Genomic DNA, 26,521 nt, shown 5'->3' on the forward strand with positions numbered 1-26,521 from the left:
TCTGAAACCAATTCTCTGATTGTTGGATGGATTTTCTCCTCTTGAGATAATAGCTTCTCAACTAGAGGACAGAGGAAGAAATGGAGAGAGGAAAGGAAGTCCTCTCCTCCTCTCCTACTTTACTGCCCACCCCACTAGGAGATGAAAAGATGGGTTCTTCTGAAATAGCTGAGCTACTCCAGGGATTAGCATATGAGACAGCTAGGTAGAACTGTATATAGGAAGACTTGAATTCAAATTCAGAAAATCAATAACCTCTGTCTACCTTAGTTTCTTTAGCTGTAAAATGAGGATAATAATACTTCCTAACTCCCAGGATTGATATGAAGAAAGTGAAATACTTACAAACTAGATAATCTAGTGAGTGCTTATTTAAATGTTTATTCCCTTTCCCTTGTTCCCCTTTATCACTGAAAAAGTACTACCAATTTTTGCTAATCTAATGATTCTTCTTTCTTCTGACTCAAACAGAGAGAGAGGTTGTTACTTTGTAGAGGTGTAAAGGAGATAACTTGTCAATACACTTGTCATTGGTGATTATATCTGGTGGTTACATCCCCTCCTTTGGTATAGCCAGGCTTATTTCTTGCCTTGGCATATTTGTCTAGCACTACAATCTCTAGGTCAAAAGCTATGGAGATCTTAACCACTTTCTTCAAATAATTCCAGATTGCTTTCCAAAACAGTTGGACCAGTTGATATATCGCTCCACCAAGAGCATTTGTGTGTTCATCTTCCTACAAGCCCTTCAATGTTTTCTTCTTCTCATTTAATTTTTTATTTTTAATACACATTGCTTTATGAATCATGTTGGAAGAGAAAAATCAGAGCAAAAGGGAAAAAAACATGGAAGAGAGGGAAAAAAAAAGAAGTGAACATAGTATGTGTTGATTTACATTCAGTCTCCATAGTTCATTTTCTGGATGCAGATAACATTTCTATCCAAAGTCTATGGGATTGCTTTGGATCGTTGAGCCACTGAGAAGAACCAAGTCTTCCATAGTTGATCATCACACATTCTTGCTGTTCTTGTATACAGTGTATTCCTGGTTCTGCTTGTTTTGCTAAGTATCAGTTCATGTAAATCTTTCCAGGCCTTTCTAAAATCAGATTGTTTGTCATTTTTTTATAGAGCAGTAATATGCCATTATCTTTAGTACCATAACTTATTCAGCCATTCCCCAATTGTTGGGCACCTACTCATTTTCCAATTCTTTGCTACCACAAAAAGAGCTGTTAACAAACATTTTTGCACGTGTGGGTCCATTTTCCTCCTTTATGATTTTCTTGGGATACAGACTCAGTAATGGCACTTCTGGCTCAAAGGGTATGCAGTTTGATAGCTCTTTGGGCATAGTTCCAAACTGTTCTCAGAACGGTTGAATCATTTCACAACTCCACCAACAATGCATTCATGTTCCAGTTTTCCCACCATCCCTCCAACATTCTTTCCCTGTCATTCTAGCTCATCTGAGAGGTGTAAAGTGGCACCTCAGAGAGGTTTGAATTTGCATTTCTCTAATCAATAGTGATGTAGAGCATCTTTTTATAGGAGTATAGATGAAAACCCTTCAATATTAACAGTTCTCTTCTCTTTGCCAGTTTGCTGTGTTAAGTTCCATGATTCTCTGCCTCACATAATTGTCATTAATCTTATAAATAAAAGTCTGTCCTGGGGACCTTGTTCTCCTTTCATTTGTCCCTTATTTCAATTTGGGGAAGGGGACAAGTGGTCCAGTTATAAACCTCTGGATTTCTCCATCACATCACACTGGCTCCCTTTCTTCACTGCCCAGTCAAGAAGGACCCTGAGAGCAATGATTCTGCCTCTCTCCCTCTGGCATTCACTTCTCTGCTTTCTGTATGGTGAAAAGAGACCGGAAAAGGGAGCTCCAAGCCTTGTGCGCCCATGCTCCCTAGCTCTGCCTGTGGGACATTGGGCAAATCTCTCCCTCTCTCTGGGCTTCTGGAAAATGAGAGAGGCGTACAAAACAGTCCCGCGCATTCCTTCCGACTCTGGGATTCTGTGGCCTACCGTCAAAGGGCCCTCCTGGCCCTGACCCCCTATGTCCTACCGCCCTCCCGGCCCTGACCCCCTATGTCCTACCGCCCTCCCGGCCCTGACCCCCTATGTCCTACCGCCCTCCCGGCCCTGACTCCCTATGTCCTACCGCCCTCCCGGCCCTGACCCCCTATGTCCTACCGCCCTCCCGGCCCTGACCCCCTATGTCCTACCGCCCTCCGGCCCTGACCCCCTATGTCCTACCGCCCTCCCGGCCCTGACCCCCTATGTCCTACGGGCCCTCCCGGCCCTGACCCCCTATGTCCTACCGCCCTCCCGGCCCTGACCCCCTATGTCCTACCGCCCTCCCGGCCCTGACCCCCTATGTCCTACGGGCCCTCCCGGCCCTGACCCCCTATGTCCTACGCGCCCTCCCAGATCCGACATTCTGTGTTCCAGAGTTCTCACTTTTAAGGTAATTCCGCATCTTAGCTGTGTTGTAAGGACTCTCCCAGCTTTGACCAGAGAACGAGGGGATTTGCTGGGGGAAGGGGGATTGGAGGGTCTCTGTAGGAGACAGCTGCCATCTCTGCCTCAAGAAGCTCAGTTTATTAATAGCCATCCGTCTTTTAGGTTCTTAAGACGTAAATAACCATCACAATCTATCTCCGTAAGGATTGGGAAGGGCTCATCTTGTTTGCTTATCACAGCACCCCTGGTAATAGAGATCCATACCCCCATTTGACAGATGAGAAAACAAAGTCAGAGAGGTCCGGCCCAGGCTCACTCGGCTAATTCTGGCCAAAGGTCCGAAGGGCCGGAATGCAAGTGGGAATCTCTTCTCGGCCGGGTTAGTAAATCCCAGGCCCATTCTGCCTTAGTGCAAGCGCCCAGGGCGAAGAGAGGAGCGGGAGCTGTCGCCCTCGGGGTCTAGAAGAGAAGCCCCTGGGTGCTACCGAGGCAACACAAGGTGCGGGTGGCGAAGGCCCGGAGCCCCGCCCCGCCCCTCCCCAACACCTCCCCCACCCCGCGCGCAACTCACCACCTCCACCTAGCGGCCGCAGTGCGAAAGTGCCAGTCTCTGCCCGGCGGCTCTGGGCAAGCCCATGGCCCGCCACCAGTGGGCAGGGTTCGCCAAGCGAGGGAGGGCGGCAGGGGCTGGTGCCTTTTAAATGCCACGGTTTCCATTCTTTGCCTTATTAAGTGAGCTAATTGGGGCTGCTGGCTGGAGGTTTGAGCTAAAATCCGCTGTAGGAACTGGAGCTGAAAGGGACCAAAGTGAGAGTCGGTCAGTCAACTAGCATTTATTAATCACCAGCCCTGTGCCAAGCACGGGGTCTAGTCCAGCCCCCTCATCCTCAGACGAGACAGCAAAGGCCCAGAGGAATCAAGTGACGACCCAGGTCGCACAGCTAGTAAACACCAAGGTCTCTCTCTGTCCAGGTCCAGCACAGATCCGCTCCGGCTGCCTCTCCTGTTTGCCCAGTGTCTCACAAGGAGTCAGCAGGAGACACACGTAGACAGGGAGACAGAGATGAGAGACAGACAGGCAGAAAGAGATAAACACAGGAAGGCAGAGATAGAGAGACAAGGAGACAAAGAGATACACAGAGACAGAGATAGAAAGTGTCAGAATCGGAAAGAGAGATACAGAAAGAGAAAGTGAGACAGGGACAGAAAGAAAAACAGAGACAAAGAAAGAGACAAAAAGAGGAACAGAAACAGAAAAAAAGAAAAAGAGAGACAGACACAGAGAAAAACAAAGATGCAGAGACACAGAGACAAAAAGATTGAAACAGAGTGAGAGAACAAGAGACAGATGAAACAATGTACAGAACCAGTGCCCTTGGCCCTGGGATCTGAGGAGTCTTGTGAAATGAGAGGAGCCAGTCATGGGAGAAATCCACCTGGGATGCAAAAAGCCTGCCCTCTGGGAAGAGTGAGGTTTCTGCTAGGTTTGGCTTGCCATGATTCTTGACACAGAGGGAAAAGTTCTGAATGCTAGTGCCTTCCCTCTCATGATTACCTCCAATTTATCCTATGTGTCGTTTGTGCATGATGATTTGGTCTCCCCCATTAGTCTGCAAACTCCTCAAGGGCAGGAACTGTCTTTTTACTGTCTTTTTCCTTTCTTTGTATCCTCAGCACTTAGCACAGTGACTGGAACAAGGTAGGTGCATCATAAATTCTTACTGACCAATTGTTTTGGAGGAAGAGGAGCTGAGCTTCAAGCTTGGCCCAGTCTTACCGTTACCGTTTTCTGAGTCTGTTTCCTCATCTGTAAGGAGGCAATTAGTGACCTTTCAGAGAGCTTATAACAATGGTCTTCAAACTTTTGTTCTCAATATCTTTATCCTATTAAAAATGATTGAGGATCTGTCCAAAGAGATTTTGTTTATGTGGTTTATAGTTATAGATATTGATCACATTAAAAATAAAAACTAATTATGAACTTGTAGACTCTCTGAAAGGATTTCAGAGATTCCCAGGATGCTTTGGACCAGACTTTGAGAACCACTGGGCCTTATAACATTACATCTATTGTCTTAGGAGTCTTCTTTCTCCATTACTAACAGTGCACCCTCCTCCACCCTTACCCCCCACCCCTACCTTCCCATCTCTACTTGGAGGGCTCTACCCTTAATCTCTTTCTCCCTTCTGGCTCCTTCCCTTCTCAAGTTCTTCCTATCTGCCATTCAGCAGTCTGAGTCTGAGAAGTGTAGCCAGAAATACAAGAGGCTGAGGGCTAGGAATGAAGAATGGCAGGGGGTTTCAGTACTTCAGCATGGCAGGGACAGCAATCCAGGATGCTATAGAGGATTTCAGATGGGCCAAATCACCTCCTCCCCACCCCACAAACACATAGACATGCTCCAAAGGGCAGGGCTCAGAGCCCTGGCATCTCCCAGGGGAAGGGTAGGAGCTAAAATTAGGCCAGGGCCAGCTATGGGATTATTTTTACCCACTCAGAGCCAGCAGGGCATTTTCCCACCAGGTGTTTGGTTGCAGAAATGAGGGTGAGGTATGTTGGTAAGGGGGAGGGGACTAAGGCTGTCCTGATAGCCTCTAGGAGGCTATCAAGACCCTGAGGTTGGACTTAACTAGGCACCCTGATCTGGGCAATACTTTCTGAAAAATGGAAATTAATTGATGGGGAGAGTGAAAATGTGGACACTCAAACCCAGATTTACACCCACCACAAAAAGAGACCAATACATTCAGATCCTCCCCCAGATAGACAAACAACAGAAACACCAAAATATTGACTTGTAGACAGACATAGAAACAGACCTACCCCCATTCAGAATTACAAAAATCTCAGAATCAATGAGACATACTTCCAAGCCCAGACACACAAACAGAAACTCACAGAAAAATTCAGACCTCAAAAATACAACTCCCAGAAGCACTGAGACAGCCACAGTCAGATCCAGAAATATACACTAATATCAGAAATCATCACACACTGAAATATACAGGCCCACAGAAGTATCTAGACATCGATGGCCAGACCTAGAAACGCACCCTTCTCCAGTGAAACCAACACATACTGAAACAAACAGAAATACCCAGACACCCAGAGCCAAACTTAGAAACACACACACACATACACAGTGAAATCAACACACACTGAAACATACCCACAGAAGCACCCAGACACCGACCAGTCAAACTCAGAAACACACCCTGCTCCAGTGAAAGCAACACACACAGAAACATACAGAAGCACTCAGATACCCACAGTCAGACCAAGAGTCACCCACTAATCCAGTGAAACCAACACATGCTGGAAACATACATTGAGCAAGCACAGTGATATTCAGAAACATACTAACCAACATACACTGAAACATACGACCTGTAGAAACACCAAGATTGCTATATTTTAATCCAGAAATATACCTTCAGCTCCTAAACCCACTGAAATACCCAAACAAACATTTCACACTTTCTCATCCAGATTCAAAAACTCACACAAATCCAGACACACCAGATCCGAAGGAACACCAAAACATACTTCTGGGTCTGGACTCAGTCTCTTCTTACCACAAACAGAAACATGAAGGCCTCCAGTACTATCCTAAGACTTAAAAACATCCAAGTCTAGGAAGGCAAACACACATCCAAGGAAGCTCTAGAACATAAAACCCAGACCCAGAAACATACCCAAACCAGAAAAACACCTTGATACCCGCTCATAACCAGACCCAGAAACATAAAAGATATTTAAACAAAGACCCAGAAATAGACACACACACACACACACAGAGGCACAAAGTGAAACACACCCAGACACAGAAACACCCCCTCTGCCCAAACAGAAATGGAAAAATCCAAATAAGAATGAAAATATAACTGCCTGCAGGATCCTGCTAGCGTTACTACAAACATATAAGTCTGAAACTTGTCTTGCCTCTTGATGAAGAAAGCTATGACAACAGAAATAGCTACAGTACAATAAAGAATATGATTAAATCTGGGACAGCATGAAGTGACAGATAGAAGTCTGGCATTGGGATCAGCAGGAAATAGGTTCAAATACTGCTTCTGACACCCTAGATCTGTGCCCCCAGGCAACTCTCTTAAGATTTTACTGAAGAATTACAAGTTTGAGTTAACACAGGGATTTTCCTATAATAAAGAAACCACATTTGCCTCAACTCTGCACCTAAGTACATACCAAAACCTTGGGCATAATCTCTCTGTCTCTATCTCTGTCTCTGTCTCTCTGTCTCTCTGTCTCTGTCTCTGTCTATCTCTCTCTCTCACACACACACACACACACACACACACACACACACACACCAAGGAGAAGAACGCTTTGTGGTTCCAGATGGCTTCTTTGGGGTCCAGTGCTATTGGCCTCTAGTACCCTACCACTACCACCACTACCCCCCTCCATGGAGGCTGGAGCAGCTGCTCTGAGGGAGGAATGGTTGGAAGGAGGGAAATGTTAGTAAGCTTCTAAGACTCTTCTTTGAATCTTTAGAAAGGATGTAATATTTTACAAATGGAGAAACTGAGACTCCGGGAGTTTACATGCCTCATCATAGAGTCATAGAAACTCAAGTCATCCCATTCCAAATCTAGCACATTCTAGAGAAAAGGACCCCTTGGGACCGAGGGGGAGTATGAGGTTGGCCCCAAGAGTAATATAGATTCCGGAAGAAAGGAAGCCCTGGGGATGAGCTGGGTTGTGTGTGCCGGTGACAGCCGAGCCTGCTCTGTGTTTCCCCCTGTCTGTCTCCCTTTCCAGTCCCGTCCGGAGGCCCCGGAGGGGATAGTGGTGGTGGGAGGGGGATGTGTGTGTCAGGGCCGGGGATAGGGTGGGGAGGAGAGTGCCGGATGTTTAGCGGATCGGAGCTCGGGACCGAGAAAGAAAGATGAGTCCTGGAAAAGGGAGCAGGATCTGGTCTGTGTCAGGGGCTACACAGGAGGCCAGGAGTCTGGGTTCCAGGGAGTGAGCCTCTTCCCCACCCATTCCTCCCCCCCTCCGCCCGCCCCTTTTCCGAGTCTCAGCCCTAGTACTGAGCTGACAGGAGTAGGGGCTCCGAGGAGGTCGGGTTCCGGTTCTGGCGCCCAGCAGGGTCTGTTGTGGGGAGGGGGAAAGGAAGAAAGGGGAGGGAAAGGAACGGGGACAGCCGTGGCCTCGGGTGCCCCGCCTCTCGCCCGCCTAAAGCGCTCTGACACTTGGAGTCCCGCTGAGTTCAAGCCAGGCCGGCTCGGGACCGCGACAGACTGAGACGGGACTGACACAGACAGAAACAGAGGAAGGCGCGGTTGGTGGGGATGAGGCAACAGACAAGACTCGGAAAGAGAAGAGTGTCAGAAGCACAGGGTCTGGGGCTGAGAGGCAGGGAAAGAGGGATGGAGAAGGCTACGAGACGAGGAAGTGAGAAGCGGGGAAAGCAAGCTTGGAGTAGAGAAAGACAGAGTCAAAGCCAGAAGCGGGAGCGGAGAAACTGAGGCAGAGGTGAAGAACAATAGAGAGAAGAGGACAAGGGGAGTGAGCGGCAGTGACCGAGACCGAGCGCGGTTGAAGCGGACCCCGAGAGCCAGAGCTCAGTGGGGCGGGGCGGAGCCCCTGCTCCTGGGACCGAGCCAGGCCCCCAGCTGCGGACGGGCGGGAAGGAGAGACTTGGGGGGAGTGAGCTTCGAGGGGGCCCAGGGCGCTGCACTGTGTCTCTGTTCTTCCGGCTACCCCAGCAGCCCGCCTGACCCCTAGCTCGCCGTCCCGGGACCCCCCCGGAAGCCCCGCCCCAGCGACGGGCGGAGAAAAAGACCCGACGCGGAGAGAGGGACACAGACACACACGGAGTGACACACGGGGAGGGGTGGGGGGGAGGAAGAGACAGAGACGGAGAGAGACACCCGCAGCCAGAGACATCCCGAAACGGGGACCTACATTGAGAGACACCCAGGGAGAGCCCAGGGGCAGCAATCTGGGAACGTGCGGGGGGCTGGCCAGCCATGCTGGGTGGACAGCGCAGTCCCCCGGGCCCCGGCCCAGGCGCCCCCTCCTCACCAGGCGCGTCTCCCCGGGCTTCCCCGCGCAGCTCCCCCGGGCTCTTCAGGAAACTGCTGGTAAACCAGAGCATCCGACTGCAGCGACGATTCACCGTGGCCCACCCTCTCTGGTGAGCCTCGCTCCCGCCTTGGGGACTGTCCCAGGAATGGAGGGAGGGGGTCCCGGGAGGGAGGCCCACTAGAGGGGGAGTGTCTTTAGTACCTGACAAAGAGACAAGTACCTAGAGCCACATACTACGGCTGAGGAAGGGGCAAAGACCTCAGAGGGACATGGACAAGTGTAGACAGATGGCAAACTGGAGACCTCAGCCACCGGGTGCACATCCCTGGGACTCCAGAGATGGAGAGGCAGAGATTAAAATCAAGCCTGGGAGACTGAGGCCTCCAGCCCAGACAGAAGGAAACAAAAAGAGAGGGAAACCCGGAAAGGCTGAAATCAAGAGCCACAAACAAGAGGCGCAGAAACAAATAGAGAAAAAAGTGATGGGGAAATGAGAAGCAAGAGAGGGAACTCGGAGCCTGGGATACAGCTGGTGTCAGAGACAGAGGCAGGGGAGAGAGACCCAGGCAGAGAGCTGGAGCAGAAAGCTAGGCCATGAGGGATGGGGGTGGAGGAGCAACTTCTGGCGCAGGAGGTGGGGGTGTGGGTACTGTGTCCTTGTCCTCTCTCCTTTGGCTCAGTGGGACACTTGGCCCCACCCCATCCTTGGCTGAGTGACAGCTACTGAGAGCGCCTGGGTCCTTGTGGCACAGGCCCAGCCTAAGTGTCAAACTAGGCTCCGACCCTGGGTATGGAAATGTAGGGAAATCCTCCTGCAGGCAGAGAAGTGGAGGGCCAGGGGCAGGCCTCTGGAGACCCCCCAAATGTTTGGAAAGGGGCAGTCTTAGGGCCCAAACTCACGTGTCCCTTTGCACCTGATACCACATCTCTGCCAGTGGACCAACGGAGTCTAGACTTACAAACCTCCCAACCTCTCCTTGTTCCCCCTTTCCTGGCTGCCCCTCTCTGGGATCATCCCCCTCATCAGACCCTCCTTCTGTGCCTCTAGTGGTAGGATCAAAAGTTTTGTACTCAGAACTAGGTTCACAACCCACTTCTGTTCTGTATGTTCTTTGGAAAGTTACTGAACTTGGATTCTCCTCTGGAGAACGAGGGGCTTGAGCTGGGTCATTTCTAAGGGTCTTTCCAGCTTGAATCTAGAGGTCTCCAATAAGAAATCTACCAGTCAGTGGGAAACTGGTCTGAGTGCCAAGGAGTTTGGGCACAGGTACCAGAAGTTTAAAGTTGCTCACTATGGACCCATTTTCTGCTTCTTAGTTCCCAGACCCCATGGGCCTTGTTTTAATACTCTAACTTAAGCTGGTCCTGAGTGGGTTCTCCCATCCCAGAACTAGGAGGGAAGGATCTCCTTCCAGACTTCCATCTGGTAGGAATCCTATACATATAGTTCCATCCCTTCTACTTTAGTCCTCTTATATCTATGTCCTGCTTTCTCCAACACACACACACACACACACACACACACACACACACACCATGAAGTCAGGAGGACCTGAGTTCAAATCTGGCCTCAGACACTTAACACTTCCTAGTTGTGGGACCTTGGACAAGTCACTTAACCCTGATTGCCTCAGCAAAAACTAAAACAAAAACCAAAAGTGATTGGAAACATGGTGTCCAGAATGAGGAAGGTATTAGGGAGGACATCAGTAAACTGCAGAGAGTACAGAGGAATGCAGCCAGTCTAGGGAAGGGCCTTGAATTCATGCTACATAGCAAAGCCTAAAAAAAAGACAGGGTGGGGAGAGGAGAAGGGTGTGTATGTGGGGGAGCATAATCACTGTCTTCAAGCATTTGAAGGGTTGTCATGTGGAAGAACAATTAGCCTTGCTCCGTTTGGCTCCAGAGGGCAGATCTGGGAGCAGTTGGGGAGGGGGGGGAGAGGGTAATTTCAGGCCGATATTGGCTCCATGTAAGGAAAAACCTACTGTTCAAACCAGCCAAAAATGCATTGGCCCAACTTGGGAGGTAGCGGTTCCCCATCATCACAATCCTTCAACAAAGGCCAGAGTTATTAAGCTGGAGGGATTGTTGGGCCGATAAGGGCCAGACAGGTTGGCTTCTGAAGTCCCAGCTCCCATCCTCATTGGGAAAGTAAGGAAGCTACGGAGCTCTGAGGGACTTGGATTCATCCAATCCAACTTTCTTCCTCTTTTGAATTTTAGAGGGAAACTGAGGCCCAGAGAAGCTACTAACTTGTACACAACTGTGTACATAGTTGTAGGTGGCTGATCCCTTGACTTCAGCTGTCACTGTGCTTCAGCGTAGTACAAGGGGAAAATGTAGCCAGAGCTCAAAGCTTGCCTCTGCCATGGGCTGCCTGTGTGAGCTAGAAGTCACTTTCATTCTCTGAGTCTTGGTTTCTTTATCTGTAAAATGGGGCCTTGGATTAGATGTCTTCTGAGCTCTATTTGGAGATCGAAACGTATGATTCTGTAGCTTTGGACTCCTATTACGTGGTTTTACACTTTGGCTGCTGGGCTCTGATGCAACTGGTTCTCGGGGATGTCCAAAGAAACTTGAAATCCTTGGAAGAGAATCTTAGGAGAGTCTGCTGTATCTTCCTTCCTGATTTCCTTGCCCCTGGGTGGAGGTGGGGATGGAGGAGAGGGTGGGAGGAAACGAGAGAGCTCGGGAGGCTTGCATTTTCTGTGCTTCAGGGTTGGAAGCAAGGGGTCAGGGTCAGCCTTCTCTCCCAGGCCCTCTCAGCTCCAAGCCAGGGGTGAGCAGATGTGCGGCTCCTGAGGGGCCAGGCAGGGGGCCAGCCGGCAGTCTCAGCTCCCTCCCCAGCTCTGTAGGCACCTGCCTAAACAAGCTGGGAAAGCACAACTGCTGGGGAGACGCAGGCCAGGGAAGTCTGGGCGGGGAAACTTCAGTCCTCACACAGTCCAGATTTCCAGTGGTGGCAGAAGGCTGGGTGGGCAGGGCTTGGACTGGCCCAGAAACCCCAGCTTTGGGAGCAAACAAAGAGGATGGAACCCTGTCTGTAGGGTGGCACCCCACCCCCGGATCCGGAATGGGCGGGCAGCCAGGCAGAGGGCCAGAGGCTGGCCGCCAGGCTCCGACTCTGGCTTCAGCTGCCACAGCTCCACACTGGCCCCTTTGTGCCTGGGCTAGAGTCCCAGTGTGATAATATCAGCTGAAGCTCTAGGGCACCCCTAGGCCCAGCGTGCACTGGGCGGGACCGGAATAGGGGGAGGGTGCTCAGGTGGACCTGTGATGAACTGACTGAACATGTGGCATCTGTGCCTGAGAGAGAGAGAGAGAGAGAGAGAGAGAGAGAGAGAGAGAGAGAGTGTGTGTAAGAGAGAGAGAGGAGGGGGTAGAGAGACAGAGAAAGAGAGAGAGAGACAGAGAAAGACAGAGAGACAGAGACAGAAACAGAGAATCAGAGACAGAGACAGAGAGACAGAGAGAGAGACAGACACAGAGACAGAGACAGAGAAAGAAAGAAACAGAGACAGAGACACAGAAAGACAGAGAGACAGAGAGAGACAGAAACAGAATCAGAGAGAGAGATAGACACAGAGACAGAGACAGACAGAGAGACAGAGACAGAGACAGAAAGAGACAGAGAAACAGACAGAGACAGAGAGAGAGAGAGGAGAGATAGAGAGAGGACAGAGACAGAGAGAGACAGAGACAGAAAGAGACAGAGAGACAGAGACAGAGAGAGAGATAGAGGTGAGATAGAGGAGAGACAGAGACAGACAGACAGAGAGAGAGATAGAGAGAGAAAGGAGAGACAGAGACAGAGAAGGAAAGAAAGAAAGGGAGAAGAGACAGATTTAGATAGACAGAGAAGGAAAGAAGGAGGAGGAGGGAGAGGGAGACAGAGGAGAGAAGGGGAGGAGAAGTAGACAAAGAGAGAAGAGAAAACAAGGGGAAAGAGAGGGAGATAGAGACAAAAGACAGAGAAGGAAAAGAGGGAAGAAGAGATAGAGACAAAAAGAGAGAAAGGAAGAGACATAGAAAATGATTAGAGAGAGAAGAAACAAACACAGAAGGAGAAGAGAGAGAGAGAGAGAGAGAGAGAAAGGAGAGAGAGAGAGAGAGAGAGAGAGAGAGAGAGAGAGAAAGGAGAGAGAGAGAGAGAGAGAGGAGAAGAGAGAGAGAGAGACAGAGAGAGACAGAGAGACAGAGAGACAGAGACAGAATCAGAGACAGAGACAGAGAGAGACAGTCAGAGACAGAGACAGAGAGAGACAGAGTCAAAGAGAGAGAGAGAGAGAGAGAGAGAGAGAAAGGAGAAGAGAGAGAGAGAGAAGAGAGAAGAGAGAGAGAGAGAGAGAGGAGAGAGAGAGAGAAAGGAGAAGAGAGAGAGAGAGAGGAGAGAGAGAGAGAGAGAGAAAGGAGAGAGAGAGAGAGAAAGGAGAGAGAGAGACAGAGAGAGACAGAGAGACAGAGAGACAGAGTCAGAGACAGAGACAGAGAGAGACAGAGTCAAAGAGAGAGAGAGAGAGAGAGAGAGAAAGGAGAAGAGAGAGAGAGAGAGAGAGAGAGAGAGAGAGAAAGGAGAGAGAGAGAGAGAGAGAGGAGAGAGAGAGAGAGAGGAAAGGAGAGAGAGAGAGGAGAAAGGAGAGAGAGAGACAGAGAGAGAGAGAGAGAGAGAGACAGAGAGACAGAGAGACAGAGACAGAGTCAGAGACAGAGACAGAGAGAGACAGTCAGAGACAGAGACAGAGAGAGACAGAGTCAGAGACAGAGAGAGACAGTCAGAGACAGAGACAGAGAGAGACAGAGTCAAAGACAGAGAGAGACAGAGAGAGAGAGAGAGAAAGGAGAGAGAGAGAGAGAGAGAGAGAGAGAGAGAGAGAGAGAGAGAGAGAGAGAGAGAGAGAGAGAGAGAGAGTCTCTTAGGGTTGGGACTTGAGTTTGAGTGTTGTGTGCAAGGGAGGAGCCATCTAGCAGGTTTGCTGGGAAGGCATAGTAGGTATTGGTTCAGGTGGGGACTGGCTAAATGGCTGCATAAGGCTCTCCATCTCAGAGCTCTGGCTATATAACCATTAATTAGCAAGCTAGACATTGTGCTAGGTGAAGGAAATAGGAAAAAAAAGTCCAGGGTTCGTGTCACGGGAGATGGAACGGTGGACTGGAGTTGGTTATTGTTGTTTGTCTTTCCTTCTCGAAGGGGCCCATGACATGCGAGTGAGTTGGATTTCAGTGAGGGAGGGCTGGGCAAGATCACCTGCCTCACTTTCTCCTCTGGAGCCATCTGGGTCTAGTGGCTAGATAGAGAGCAGGACCAATGGAGAGTATTCTGAGCTTAACACCTGCCCTGGGTAGCTGAGTAAAGATGGGCAAGTCACTTAGTGTCCCTCATCCTCAGTGTCCTTCTCTTTAAATACTTCACAGGGTCATGGGGTGAGGGGAGGACCGAATGCTTTATAACTGTCTCTGCCTTCTAGGAGATGACAGTCTATGAAGAAACCAGGGGTGTGTATAAGTAAATACAAACTCTATGCACGGTAAATGGAGGTAATTTCAAGGGAAGGCACTGAGCCAATTAACAAGAATCTGTTAATCCCCTACTGCATTCCAGGCATTGTAATAACTCTCCATGCTCCACTCAGCTGCTAAAGTGATCTTTGCCCACTAGTCTGGCCGAGTCCCCTAGATCCCTTACACACACACAATCAACTAGGATCAAATGCAGAATCTTCTGTTTGGCTTCCCAAAGTTCTCCAGAACTTCTCTCTGGGGCAGCTCAGTGGCTCGGTGCATAGACCATAGAACCCGAGTTCTAATTTGTCACTTAACTAACTGTGTGAACTTGGGCAAGTCAATAGCAATTGCGAACAAATAGCAAAAAAACAAAACCTGGTTCCCTCCTCCCTGGCATCTTATTCCTCTTTAATCTCTGATCCAGTCTCTCCAGCCCCCCTTGCTGCCCCTTCCATAAGACACTCTGTCTTTGGATTCCCAAGCATTTTCCCTGGTTCCCCCCTCCCCATGTCTCCTCTCTGCCTCCTGACTTCCCTAGCTTCCTCCAGGTCTCAGATTAAATCCCCTCCAAGAAACCGTTTCCATCCGTCTATCATCTTAGCGCCTTCCTTCTGAGCTTCTCTCTAATTTATCCTGAATGTGTCTTGTCCATGCATATCTCTCTCCCCCATTAAACTGAGTGCTCCTTGGGAACAGGAACCATATTTTTGCCTGCCTTTGTATCCCAAGGTGCTTGATACACAGAAAACACTTAAAAGAAGCTTGTTGACAAGACTGGGGATACAAATACAAAGGAAAATGCCTCTGCTTTCATGGAGTTTAACAGTTGGGAATGATTGATCTCAATAGAGTTAAAAGGACAAGTGTTACATGTAATATGTACGGGCTTCCCAGAGTCTTCTTGTAGCCCTATAATCCTCCACAGAGGCAGCTTCATTCTTCAGTTGAAAAAAACACTGAATTTGGAGAGAGTTACCCAGTTGAAATTGTGACCCTCTTACTTACTTGCATGATCTTGAGCAATCTTCCCTAGGCCTCAGTTTCCTTATTTGCAAAATGAGGGGGCAGGGCTGCATCACTCTGAAGTTCCTTCCAGCAATGATCCTATTTAGTGAAGATAGTAACCCTTCCTCCTTGTCATCCTCGTACCTCCCTTGTCCCTAATTCTCCCTCAGATTTTCCCCTGAGGCATTCTTACACTTCCTGGGCACCAGCAAACAGCCTCAGCTGTCCATCCACATGTCATCTCTTGCTTTTGATATCTGGCCAGCTCCCTCTCTCCTTTTGTGATCATTTATTTCCTCAATGATTTCTCTTTTGCCTTTTTAACTTTAACTTTTTAACTTTTTTGTTTTGTGGACCCCTCTGGCAGTCTGGGGAAGGACCACTTTCTCAGAATATGATAATTAAATGAATAATATAAAAGGCATGGGATTACAAAAGCAACAATGATTGAAATATAACACACACACACACACACACACACACACACACACACACACACACATTCACAGACTCCTCCCTCCCTTAGGGAAAGCTTACCACAGTAGAGTGCTGAGTTCCTAGACAGTCTCTGAACTGTATTGGCTGTGTAAATCTAGACAACTAACTTGTTTCATTTCTATATATCCCAAGCAACTCCCTATGTGTTGTATCTATTAAGTCATAGAGGGTTTGAAAAACATTTTGATGGCATTTTTCCATGCCTGTGATAAAACCATAGATTCTTGCAAATATTAAGATTAGCGATTATTATTGTTATTTTCCCTCCTGGGTTTCACTCCCTGCTCAAAACCCATACCTCTTTAACCTACAGTACTATCTTGAGAGGCAACCTATTAATGGGGAGTCCTGGGCAGGAGATCTGAAGATGGGGCTTCATCTGCCAGTGACTAATCCTCCTCCTTTTTCTTCTCCTTTTCATCCTCCCCTCTCCTCCTTCTCCTTCTCCTGCTCCTTCTTCCCCTCTTCCTCTTCCTTCTCCTCCTGATATTCCTCATGTCACTTCTTATATGTACTTGTCACTGATGGCATTGTGGGATTGCAGAAAGAATGCTAGACTTCAAGTCAGAAAGATCTGTATTCAAATTCCACTTTTACCACTTGCCATTCAAAGTTGGAATAAAGATGGAGGGGAAAGGGAATAAGCATCTATTAATCTCCTACAATGTACCAGGCACAGTGCTGAGTGTTTTGTAAATATTAACTCATTTGAACCTCAGAAGAACCAAATAGATGCTATTAGATCATTTTATAGCTGAGGAAACTGAGGCAAACAAGATTAAGTTGATGAGTCTTGACTAGGATCACACACCTAGTAAATGTCTGAGGCAAGATTTCAATTTAGATTTCCCTGACTACAAATTCAGCCCATCAGCCCATAATTTGTTGGCTCATAAGATGGAACACTGAGTGCCCTTTCAAATGAAGTTCTGTGATTCTACTGATTATTATTAGAAATATACTGTAGGCTCCTTGTACACTGGGTGGTTCCGTCCACTCTTCTCTGGGTCACCCATTGTTCCGATTCCTCACATTCTCCAAAAAGTGTGTCGGGCAGCTAGATGGTGCAGTGGAGATAGAGCCCCTGCCCTGAAGTCAGGAGGACCTGAGTTCAAATTCAGCTGCAAGTCACTCAACCTGAGTTTCCTCAGGGGGAAAAAGTGTGTTAGGGCAAGAACTGACTTTGAGGGGCAGGGACTGAGACAGGCTGTACTTTGATTTTCTGAATATGAACTTTAAGATGAGGGGCAGAGTCGGGGAGAGAAGCACCAAGAATGTCAATCCTGTTGGGCTGCACTGTGTATGGGCAGGAGAACCATGTCACGAGCCCCGAAAAGGAGGCTGGAGACAGTTGGGAATGGCTGTAAATGCCAAACAAAGGCTGCAGTATTTGAGCAGGAGAATGACACTAAGGTTAGACCTCGGCTCAACTGCTGGGGACAGAAGTATGAAAAACGATAGTCTCTTCCCTCAGAGAGTTTATAATTAAAATGTTAATCCTGTCTGGCTAATCCTGGAGGCCGTGTGGTATAGTGCAAAGACCTCAGGAGTCAGAGCACTTGCATCAGCCAGTCCCTTGTAGATTAATCTCTAGCTTCCCATGACCTTGGAGAGCCTCAGGCTCCCGGTCTGAGACGGCCCGGGGAGCAGAGCGCTGCGGAAGTCTCTCCCCGCTCTGGCCACGGTGTGAGCTGACGGCTTGCTCTGCAGGGCCCCGCCCTGGGGTGAATGCGAACCCAGGAGAGAAACCCTTGCCCCACCGGGCGCAGGTCAGGCTGGGCCGAGATCCTCCGAGGCCCCGGGGCCAGCGGCTGCTAGGAAGGGCTGGCTCCTCCAGCCCATGGTGAATTCAGGGAGAAGAGAAAATCATGGTCCTCATTAGCGTTCCCGGGAGCTACCTTCCCTCCCCAACTTTTCCCGTAGAAAGGACTGGAAGCTGGCCGGAGGCCACTGGTAGATGTTAACGGAGATTTCTTTCCTGTGTGGGACGGGCTAAAAGTCCGAGGAAATCCCACCCAACTCTCAAAATCGTGGTTTTTGAGAGGAGTCCTTAGGGCAGCGGAGAGGGGGAAAGGAAAAAATCTCTGGGCCACGGATTGGGGGAAGAGGTCCCCGGGTTACAGGAAGGAGCCGAGTGGTCGAGTACTATTGGGACACTAAGCCCTGAGTCCGCAGCAGTGCCGTCTCGGCCCGCCAGGGGGCGTACAGACCCTGTTCTCCACTATCCCTAGGATTATTTTTGGGGGGGCCCGTGGGGGACGCTGGACCTGGAAGACGCGGGGCATGGGGGAGCAGGGCCGCCCCACCGGGATTCGCAGAGAGCCAATGACTGTGCTCAGAACCAGGCACTCTCAGCTCCGCGACCCAGTCTGTCCGCCACCCCCAACCGCGCCCCGCAGAGCTTCCTGCGTCATGGAAAGCGCTGCCTCTGACCCTCGGGGCCCCCAGCGGCCCCGGCCGGGATGGGCCGGCATGGGCGGGGCGCCTAGCTGCAAGTCCCAGTATTCCATCCCTCCCTCGGCCCGGGCTGAGAGAGCTCGGTTAACCCTTGCTGATCCCTGCGGGGACTTCCTGCGAGTCTTCTGGGGGAAACTGAGGCGAAGGTACTGGGGCACACCCGGGTGGCTGGAGCTGGGCCAGTGCTCGCACGGGTGTTGCCTGCCCGCCGGCACTACGCATCTCGGGCCTCCTGACTCTCCTTCCGAGGCTCTCGGTCTTCTGGGAAAGACCCTTTCCCCACATTCACTAAGAGCCCGAGCGCCCAGGCGGGGGTGCAAGTACTCCCGGGCCAATCAGTGACTGAGCTCGCCACGGCCCCGCCCCCGGGGCAGGATCCCTGGTCACCTCCCCGCCCCCAGCCCTGCGGGGAGGCTGAGGTCTGCCCCCCATAGGATTTCCACTGCCCACGCCTCCGGCCTGGCGCCAGTAGTCTTGCCTCCCTTCCCCACCTCCCACCCCCACGCCTCCGGTGCGATCCCCGGCTTCCCTGCTCACCCTCCACACCCAAAGCCGTCCCCTGCCCAGAGGCTGGACCTTGGGAGGTGTCAGCCTCGAAGTCCATTTCGAGTAGTGCTTTCTGGGTGTCCGTTGGCTCCTTTACGCACCTCCGGGAGTTGGGGGAAGGCGGGCATTATTGTGCCCCTGCGGAGGCTGAGGCACAATTAAGAAGGGATTCTGTGGCATCCCTACTACAAGTCCAGGATTCTTTGTAGGGCCCCCCGGCTTGTGCATTATCCCTTGTGCCGGCGTGCATCGGTCGATAAGCATGTTTACCATGTGCCAAATTCTGGGCTAGAACCCGGAGGCGAGTCCACTGTTCGCTGATATTGGGGCAGGGGAACTGCCGCTCTCGGGCGGCATCTCCTTAAGCCGACTCGAGATAAAAGGCAAAAACGAAACGATCCTTTGCCTTCAGCAGCTGCCTTTGACTCTTTCAGGGGAAATGACATGTGCACGTATGAGCTTTTACAAAACCCGTACAAGAAATACAAGGCAATGGGGGAAGTGGAGGAGAAAGGAGACTTCACAGATAAAAGACAAAAATGAAACGATCCTTTCCTTTAAGCAGCTGCTTTTGATTCTCTCGGGGGAAATGATATGTCCACGTATGAGCTTTTACAAAACCTATACAAAGCCTATACCTGTGCATTAAATACAAGGCAATGGGGGAAGCTGGAAACTGGAGGATCATGAAAGGCCTCAGGAGGGGGGGACTTTGCACTGGGTTTGAGTTCCATGGGGAAGAGGGGAGGAGAGAGTGCGTTCCAGACGTGGGGACAGCACGGAGACAGGAGGGAGTATGTCGGGAGATGTAAATGTGTGAGTAGAGCGAGAATATGAGTTTTGAGTAAAGGGGAAGAATGTGCAAATGAGTCTGGAAAGCCGGGCTCGAGTCGAACTGGAAGTGTCTGAATGCCGAGCTGAATTTGGCAGCACCGGTGAGTGTCTGTGTGTGTCCGCGTGTGGTTGGTGTGCATCAGTATGTGGTCAGTGTGAGGTGTCCGCCTTGGGTGCGCGTGTGCGCGGACACGTCCCCGGACTGACCTTCCCCAGAGCCCCCGGGTTTCCCCGGCCTCAGACTCTCCTCCCCCTCCCCCGCCCCCGGGCCGCCCAGCCCGGCTTTTTAACCCTTGCCTCGCGCCCGCTTCTCAGCTCGGCAACATTCTGGGTCCGGGGTCTCTGGGCAGTGCAGAGTTAAGAACGAAAGGTTGACGTCACAGCGGGGGCTGGCTGGAGCGCGCGGCCGAAGGAGGGGCGGGGGGAGTGGGGCGCGTGGCCGAGTTCGGCTACCCCGTTGCGCGGCGCGCGCCCCCCCCCCCCCCTGCCGGGATCCTCTCTTTGCTAGGCGCTGCCCAACCCCGAGCGCCAGACGGGAGGGGCCGGTGGGAGGTGGGAGGCGGGGGGCGGGGGGGAAGAGTCCCGAGCATGCGCCCCCGGCCCGGAGCGCACCGCTGCGCGGCTGTCCGCGGCTCCTCCGGCCCGAGCCGCGAGCCATGTCCCCGCCGCGCTCCGGGGCCCCCAGCAGCTGCTGCGAGCGCCACCGCCGCCCGGGGAGGAGGAGGCGGAGGGGGCGGAGGCGAAGGCGCAGAAGGCGTGAGTCCCGAGCTCCGGCCCGGGCGCCACTATGAACCTGCCGCCGGGCAGCGGGGGTGGCCCCCCGACCCTGCTGCGCCTCGGCGGCGGCGGCGGCGGCGGCGCCCACCTCCTCGGCTCGCCCTGCGCGGTCAACCGGCCCATTGACATCGTGGGGAAACGCCGACGGTAACGCCCTGGGGGCGGGCTGGGAGCCCCGATCGGGACCGGGGGGAGGCTGCGGGAGCGGGGCTTCCACTCTTGCCTCACGTCCTGTGTAGTGCGTGGAAGGGCCTTTCCAGCCCAGGCATTCTGTGTTCCACGCTCTGAGGTCCTTGCCAGCTTTCCAAGTTGGAAGGTCCCTTCCAGTTCTAAGGATCCTTTCCTCCCGGCTCTGCTATTCTGCTCGAAGGTCTCTCAGTTCTGACGTTTCTCTGTTCCTAGGACTGTCCCTCGCAGCTCTCGCTTTTCTGCCTGAAGCTCCCTTTCAGTTCTGACGTTGTCTGTTCTAAGGACCCTCCCTCCCAGCTCGGCTCTTGTTAAGTCCCTTCCAATTCTGCCGGTCTCGGTTGTAAGGACTCTCAGCTCTGGCATTCTAAGTTCTGAGACCCCCCTCCGGTTCTGAAACGCTTTGTCCCAGGGCACACAGGTCTGCGCCTCTGACATGCGGGTTCCGTGCTGCAAGGACCCTCCCCGACCTGACCCTGGGTTTTCTAAGGGCCCGTGCCTTCTACATCAGACATTCTGAATTTATCTCAGCACTCCAGTTCTGTCACAAGCCTCCCAGTCTATATTCTAAGGACTGTTCCGCTCAGTTGGGAACCAAAACAAACACCTCGGGGACCGGCTCTTGGAATGAGAGCCTGTGTCTTGTCGGGCAAGCCGATTCCCCGGGGCTTAATTTCCCCAGGTCTGACACCATGTTCTAATGGCCTCTTCTTTATGTTCGGTCTCTGTGGAGGCTGTGGGTACCACGTGGGTGGGGAGAAGCAGGGGCTGCAGCTGTCTTCTGGCCTAAGATTAGCCCCAGGCGGAGGGGGGGATGGAGAGGGAAGGAGAGGCCGTTAGAGAAAGGTGCCCCCTGAAGAGAGAGGACCTTCTCGGGCTTTCCTGACTGGGAAGAGGTAATTAGGGGCACACTGAGGTGATCTGACTCCTCCACCCCAGGGTTGCCTGAGCTCACGTTGGCCCCTGAGGGACAGAAGTCCAGGCCAACCCTGATCCTGGGAGTTTTGCCAGTCCCAGGGGACTGAGCAGGGGCAAGGTCAGTACCCTGCCTGTAGGAGGGAAGGGGGGGGAAGAGAGGTTGAAATCCCAGGTTCCCAGAGCTCACCTTCACACAGATGTGCCTTCTCCTTACTCCCCAAGGCTTCCCCGGCTCTGCTCCTCGGAGAGCATGACTGGGGTGGAAAGGATACCCCCTCAGCCCTTCTAGGAGTAGGTCTCAGATGAGAAGGTTGGTCCGAGGAAAGGAAATTCCTGCCCTACAAGTACATAGTACACATAGACGCCCATATAATGAATATATAGGTATGAGAACACGTGTGAACCCAGGAAAAAAATCAGCTTCCACACGGCCACACAGATACGGAGTGTGTGGGTATGTGGGGAGGGGTGAGAGAAACACGGAGGAAAGAAGGAGAGAATGTAAGTCCTCTGAAGGCAGGCCCTGTTTGCATTTTGCCTGTGCATCTGGCTCTTTCCAGACCGCTTACAGTAAGCTTACACAGACCCTTTGGGGGTTGCTCTCACATCATGTATTTTCGGGGCCCGGCACATAGACCACCATGGACCCGGTACCTGTTGGGGGGTGCACAGTCGCTGGCCTGGTGCACCCCCCGGGGCCTCCCCAGTATAGTACATGTGTACATGTGTACCGCCTCTGCTCCTCAGAGATGCTCTCGCCGCAGGCCCTCCGGGGGGACTGTGGTTTCCGGGGAAGTAGCACAGCCCCTCCCCTCCCCCAAGCCTGGCCCTCTGGGGGGGGGGGTAGGGAGCAGGAGAGGAAGACCACTGCTTTGGTCCCTCCAGCCCCGCACAGGACCCAGAACCCCTGGGCAGGGGAGGGAGACCCGGCCATGTGTTAGCCCCTGCCCCTCTGCCCCAGTGTTCCCAACACGGCTGCCCAGAGCCCCAGGGCCCGCGGAGAAGGGGAGGGATGGGGCCCTGATCTGAGCAGGCCACAGATGAGGATGGGGAGCCAAGCCTGTGGCATGGCCTTGGAGAGGGGGAGCCTCGGGTGGCGGGGCCTGTGCTGATCCCCGAGACCTTCCCTCGGGCAGAAGGCCCTGTCTCTGACTGGGACGCGCCGTCGGTGGGGCAGGGAGAGACGGAGGGGAAGTGTCCCTCAGCGAATGGCTTCCCTGCGTCTGTCCGTCCTGCTCTCCCCTGAGCCGGCCCTTCCTGAGGACACTCTCCATGTGATGCTGTGCCCCCTGTTTGGGTTACGGAAGAGCTTCCCTGTGGCTGTGCTGGGAGAATCACCCGGGCAGGAGCCACCAGTTCTCTCCGCTCTGTGTCTGTATACAGTAAGCGCTTAACAGGTGCCCTGCCCGGTCAGTCAGTCGGCTTCCGAAGGGAGAGCCTTTCCTCTGGAGGAGGAGGCGGCAGATCTGCCCTGCCCGGAGAAGGGGCCGGCCCCAGGGAGAAGCTGGGTGGTCTCAGGCTCCATAAGGAGCAGCAGGGCTAGAAATGAGATCTGGCAGAAACCTAAATGCAGTGTCTGTGGGGCCTTGCGGATCTCCCTGCCCTCGGTTTCTTTATTTGTTAAAGAACCCCAGTAAAGAATCCTGTGATGCTGAACAAGGGCGAGAACTTGCGGCCTTCTTGAGGATGGGGCAGCCTGACCCAAAGCTTCCCAGGCTGGCTCGGGGTTTGGCCCCTGGCTTGGGGACCGCGGGGAGAGCCGCGAGGGAAGCTGAGCCCCGGACGTGTCGCGGAGCAGGCCGGGGGCTCGCGGGGTCCTGCGCTTCCAGGGCGAGGGTCGGGGACCCGCCAGCGCCTCGGCCCCCTCGCTCAGCCCCTTTGCTCTCCCCCGGCCGCAGCTTCGACCTTGAGAATGGCCTGTCTTCGGGAAGGAGCCCGCTGGATCTGCAGACCAGTCCCAGCTCGGGCCTCGTCATCCAGGGCAACTTCCCCCACAGTCAGAGGCGGGAGTCTTTCCTCTACCGCTCGGACAGCGACTATGACCTCTCCCCCAAGGCCATGTCCCGGAACTCCTCGATTGCCAGCGACCTGTGAGTTCCCCTTTGGGACGGGGGCTCGGGGGCGAATCCGTCGTTGCAGGGGCAGCCCAGGGAGAGAGCTCCGACACCAGAAGCCGCCCAGCCTCCGTCCGGCCCTTCTCTCCCCCTGCCCACCTGACAGACTTTCTCTCTCCCCGCAGACATGGAGAAGACATGATCGTGACCCCGTTTGCCCAGGTGGGTGCCCGCCTGTTTCCCGGCCCCTGCTGTAGGGAGAGGGCCGGAGGGTGGGAGGCTGCCCCCGGATGTCTCTCCCCTGAATAGTCCGGGCTGGGCCCCTCTCCCGGCCCCGCTGAGCAGGGACTCCCCCGGCGGGAGACTCAGCGGGCGCCGCCTCCCCTCCCAGGTCTTGGCCAGCCTTCGGACGGTCAGGAGCAACTTCGCCGTGCTGACCCGGCTCCAGGACCGCGTGGCCAAGTGAGCGCGTGCGTGTACGGGGGGGGAGGGGCCTGGGGGCTGCGCGGCCCCGCCGGACCCTAAATTGCCCCTGTGCTCTGCAGGAGAGTGTCGAGCAGCAGCTCTGCTTCTGGCTGCCGGGCCCCGCCGCTGCCAGGTGAGTGGGCCCCCGCTGGTGCTGGGGCGCGTCTGTAAAGATGGGGTTCTGAGTCAGGGGGTCCTCGCTCCCCCCTGCCTGTACTCTCGGGGGTCCCACCCCCCCAGCCACGAGCCTCCCCCCAGTGGTCTCCCCAGGAAGAGCAGGCAAACACCGTCCTCAGCGAGCCCCTTCCCAGCCCTCGTGTGTCCCTCTCCCACTCCCTCTGCGAGAGCCGCTCTTACAGCAGCAGAGAGGGACAGAGAACAACTGGGCAACGTCCCCCACCTCCCTCAGGGCAATTCCAGGCCCGGTTCCAACGGTGACCAGACAGAGGGTCTGACCTCTGGACCCGGAACCAATCACTACTTTGCATGTAATTGGCAGCAAGTCCAGGAAGATGGGAGAGGGAGAGGCTCACAGAGTCAGGGCCGGGAGGGACCCGAGGAACAGAGAGAGACAGGGCCTCGGAGCCCCGGGGGGTCAGGGTGGGAGGGAGCCTCAGAGAGATCATCAAGGTACGTTTGGGGAGACTGAGGCCCAGCGTGTAAATGATTGCGGTGGTGGCCACAAGGACTGGGCCCGGGTTCCGGCACCGCGCTGCCCGCAGATCCTTGTCCCATGCTCGGCTCCCATGGAGAGCAGGCAGAAGTCTCCTCCGTCACACACCCATGTGGGGTAGAATTTGAATCCGGGCCTCGGGACTCCCCCCGGGGCCAGAGCCGGGGAGGGGGCAGCTGCTGACGGGCGCCTGCCCAGACCCCGAGCCCTGGAGCAGTCGCTCCCTCGGCCCGCGTTGGGGGGAAGCTGCCGGGGCCGAGGCGCTGATGCTGAGGGGGCAGGCGGTGACCCGCGGTCCTTGCCACAGAGGATGTCGGCCAGAAGCTGGCCATGGAGACCCTGGAAGAGCTGGACTGGTGCTTGGACCAGCTGGAGACCCTGCAGACCCAGCACTCGGTCAGCGAGATGGCCTCCAACAAAGTGAGTCAGCACCTGCTGCCCCCGGAGGGTGGGCCAGGACCCTCCCCGCCCCCTCAGCCCCCGCTCCGGACGGGCTCAAGGACGGGGCTTTAACGGCAGAGAAGGCCCCCAGCCCAGGCACAGGCAGGGAAACTGAGGCACGGGCAGGGCCGGGCCCGGACCCCCTCCCCCGCTCGGGCCCGGGGCCTTCCCCTCCCCACCAGGCCCTGAGCGCCCGGCCGCTCCCCAGCCCCCGCCCCCTTCCTGTTTGCTCCGCAGATGTGTTCGTGGTCGGCCAGGCACAGCTGGCTCTGTGCGTCATTGGCCCTTTCTCCCCGTCCCTCTGAAGTAGATTTAAAACCCCAACCGACAAAGCAGCAGACCTCCCTGACTAACCCGGGCGGGCTGGGCCTGGCACCCTCAGAGCGGGGGGAGGGGGTCATGGGGGGGGGGCTGTGTGTCCATCCGTCCTCGGGCATCTGGGCAGGGGGAGGGGGGGCTGTGATGCCCCCCCCGGGCAAAACCAGGGCTCAAAAATCCAGAAATGAGCCTGAAGGATGAGCCTGCAAAGGAATCCAGCGGAGCATAAAATGCCCGGGGATGAGATGAGGTTTCCGTGGGTATTTGCATGAACCACAGCTCTGCTGCACCAAGGGGGGGTCACCCAGGAGCTGCGGGGGCCGGGAGAGCACACAGGCCGGCTGAGCCCTCTCCCCCCGGCCTCTCCCCCCGGCCCCGATGCTTAAAGCCCGAGCGCTGCCGGGGAGAGGAGAGGGAGCCGTGTGTGCTCCTGTGGGGGAGGGGGTCCCATCACCGCCCAGCGTCCTCAGGGGATTTTCTGTATCAGTGCGAGGGACTGGGGGTCAGGCCTCTGAAACAGGCCAGGAGAACCTTTGGTGTGCCGGGTGTCAGACTGGGCCAGATCTGGGAACTGTTAGAGTAGGAGCTGGGAGGGCTCTTAGAACCCAGGAGGTCAGAGCTGGGAGGGCCCTTAGAACCCAGGAGGTCAGGGCTGGGAGGGTCCTTAGAACCCGGGATGTCAGAGCTGGGAGGGCCCTTAGAACCCAGGAGGTCAGAGCTGGGAGGGGCCTTAGAACCCGGGAGGTCAGGGCTGGGAGGATCCTTAGAACCTGGGATGTCAGGGCTGAGAGGGTCCTTAGAACCCGGGAGGTCAGGGCTGGGAGGGCCCTTAGAACCCAGGAGGTCAGGGCTGGGAGGGTCCTTAGAACCCGGGATGTCAGGGCTGGGAGGGCCCTTAGAACCCAGGAGGTCAGAGCTGGGAGGGGCCTTAGAACCCGGGATGTCAGAGCTGGGAGGGCCCTTAGAACCCGGGAGGTCAGGGCTGGGAGGGGCCTTAGAACCCAGGATGTCAGAGCTGGGAGGGCCCTTAGAACCCGGGAGGTCGGAGCTGGGAGGGCCCTTAGAACCCAGGAGGTCGGGGCTGGGAGGGCCCTTAGAACCCGGGAGGTCGGAGCTGGGAGGGCCCTTAGAACCCGGGATGTCAGGGCTGGGAGGGTCCTTAGAACCCAGGAGGTCAGAGCTGGGAGGGCCCTTAGAACCCGGGAGGTCAGGGCTGGGAGGGGTCTCAGAGGCCATTTGGTAGACACTGCTCATTTTAAAAAGGAAAAGGTTGTTGGCAGAAGCAGGGTAGGAGAGAGCATTAGGACGGTGGC

The 26,521-nt window shown here is 54.0% G+C and overlaps 1 protein-coding gene across 3 annotated transcripts in view; it reads left to right on the forward strand.

The window, feature by feature from the left end:
• PDE4C (phosphodiesterase 4C) overlaps window positions 1-26,521 on the forward strand; it is a 52,011-nt gene that overhangs the window by 12,197 nt on the left and 13,293 nt on the right. Inside the window, exons 1-6 of one of the 3 annotated variants that reach the window (XM_051972330.1) lie at window positions 7,736-8,640; window positions 23,156-23,347; window positions 23,497-23,533; window positions 23,703-23,773; window positions 23,857-23,909; window positions 24,757-24,869. In XM_051972330.1, the coding sequence (XP_051828290.1) occupies window positions 8,474-8,640; window positions 23,156-23,347; window positions 23,497-23,533; window positions 23,703-23,773; window positions 23,857-23,909; window positions 24,757-24,869 (633 nt within the window). In that variant the 5' untranslated portion in view covers window positions 7,736-8,473. Of the gene's footprint in view, window positions 1-7,735; window positions 8,641-19,964; window positions 20,301-23,155; window positions 23,348-23,496; window positions 23,534-23,702; window positions 23,774-23,856; window positions 23,910-24,756; window positions 24,870-26,521 lie in introns of those variants that run through there. The other 2 variants (XM_051972331.1, XM_051972332.1) reach the window with 2 other exon arrangements.

The sequence above is a fragment of the Antechinus flavipes genome, chromosome 1, assembly GCF_016432865.1.
Source record: "Antechinus flavipes isolate AdamAnt ecotype Samford, QLD, Australia chromosome 1, AdamAnt_v2, whole genome shotgun sequence".
Lineage (NCBI taxonomy): Eukaryota > Metazoa > Chordata > Mammalia > Dasyuromorphia > Dasyuridae > Antechinus > Antechinus flavipes.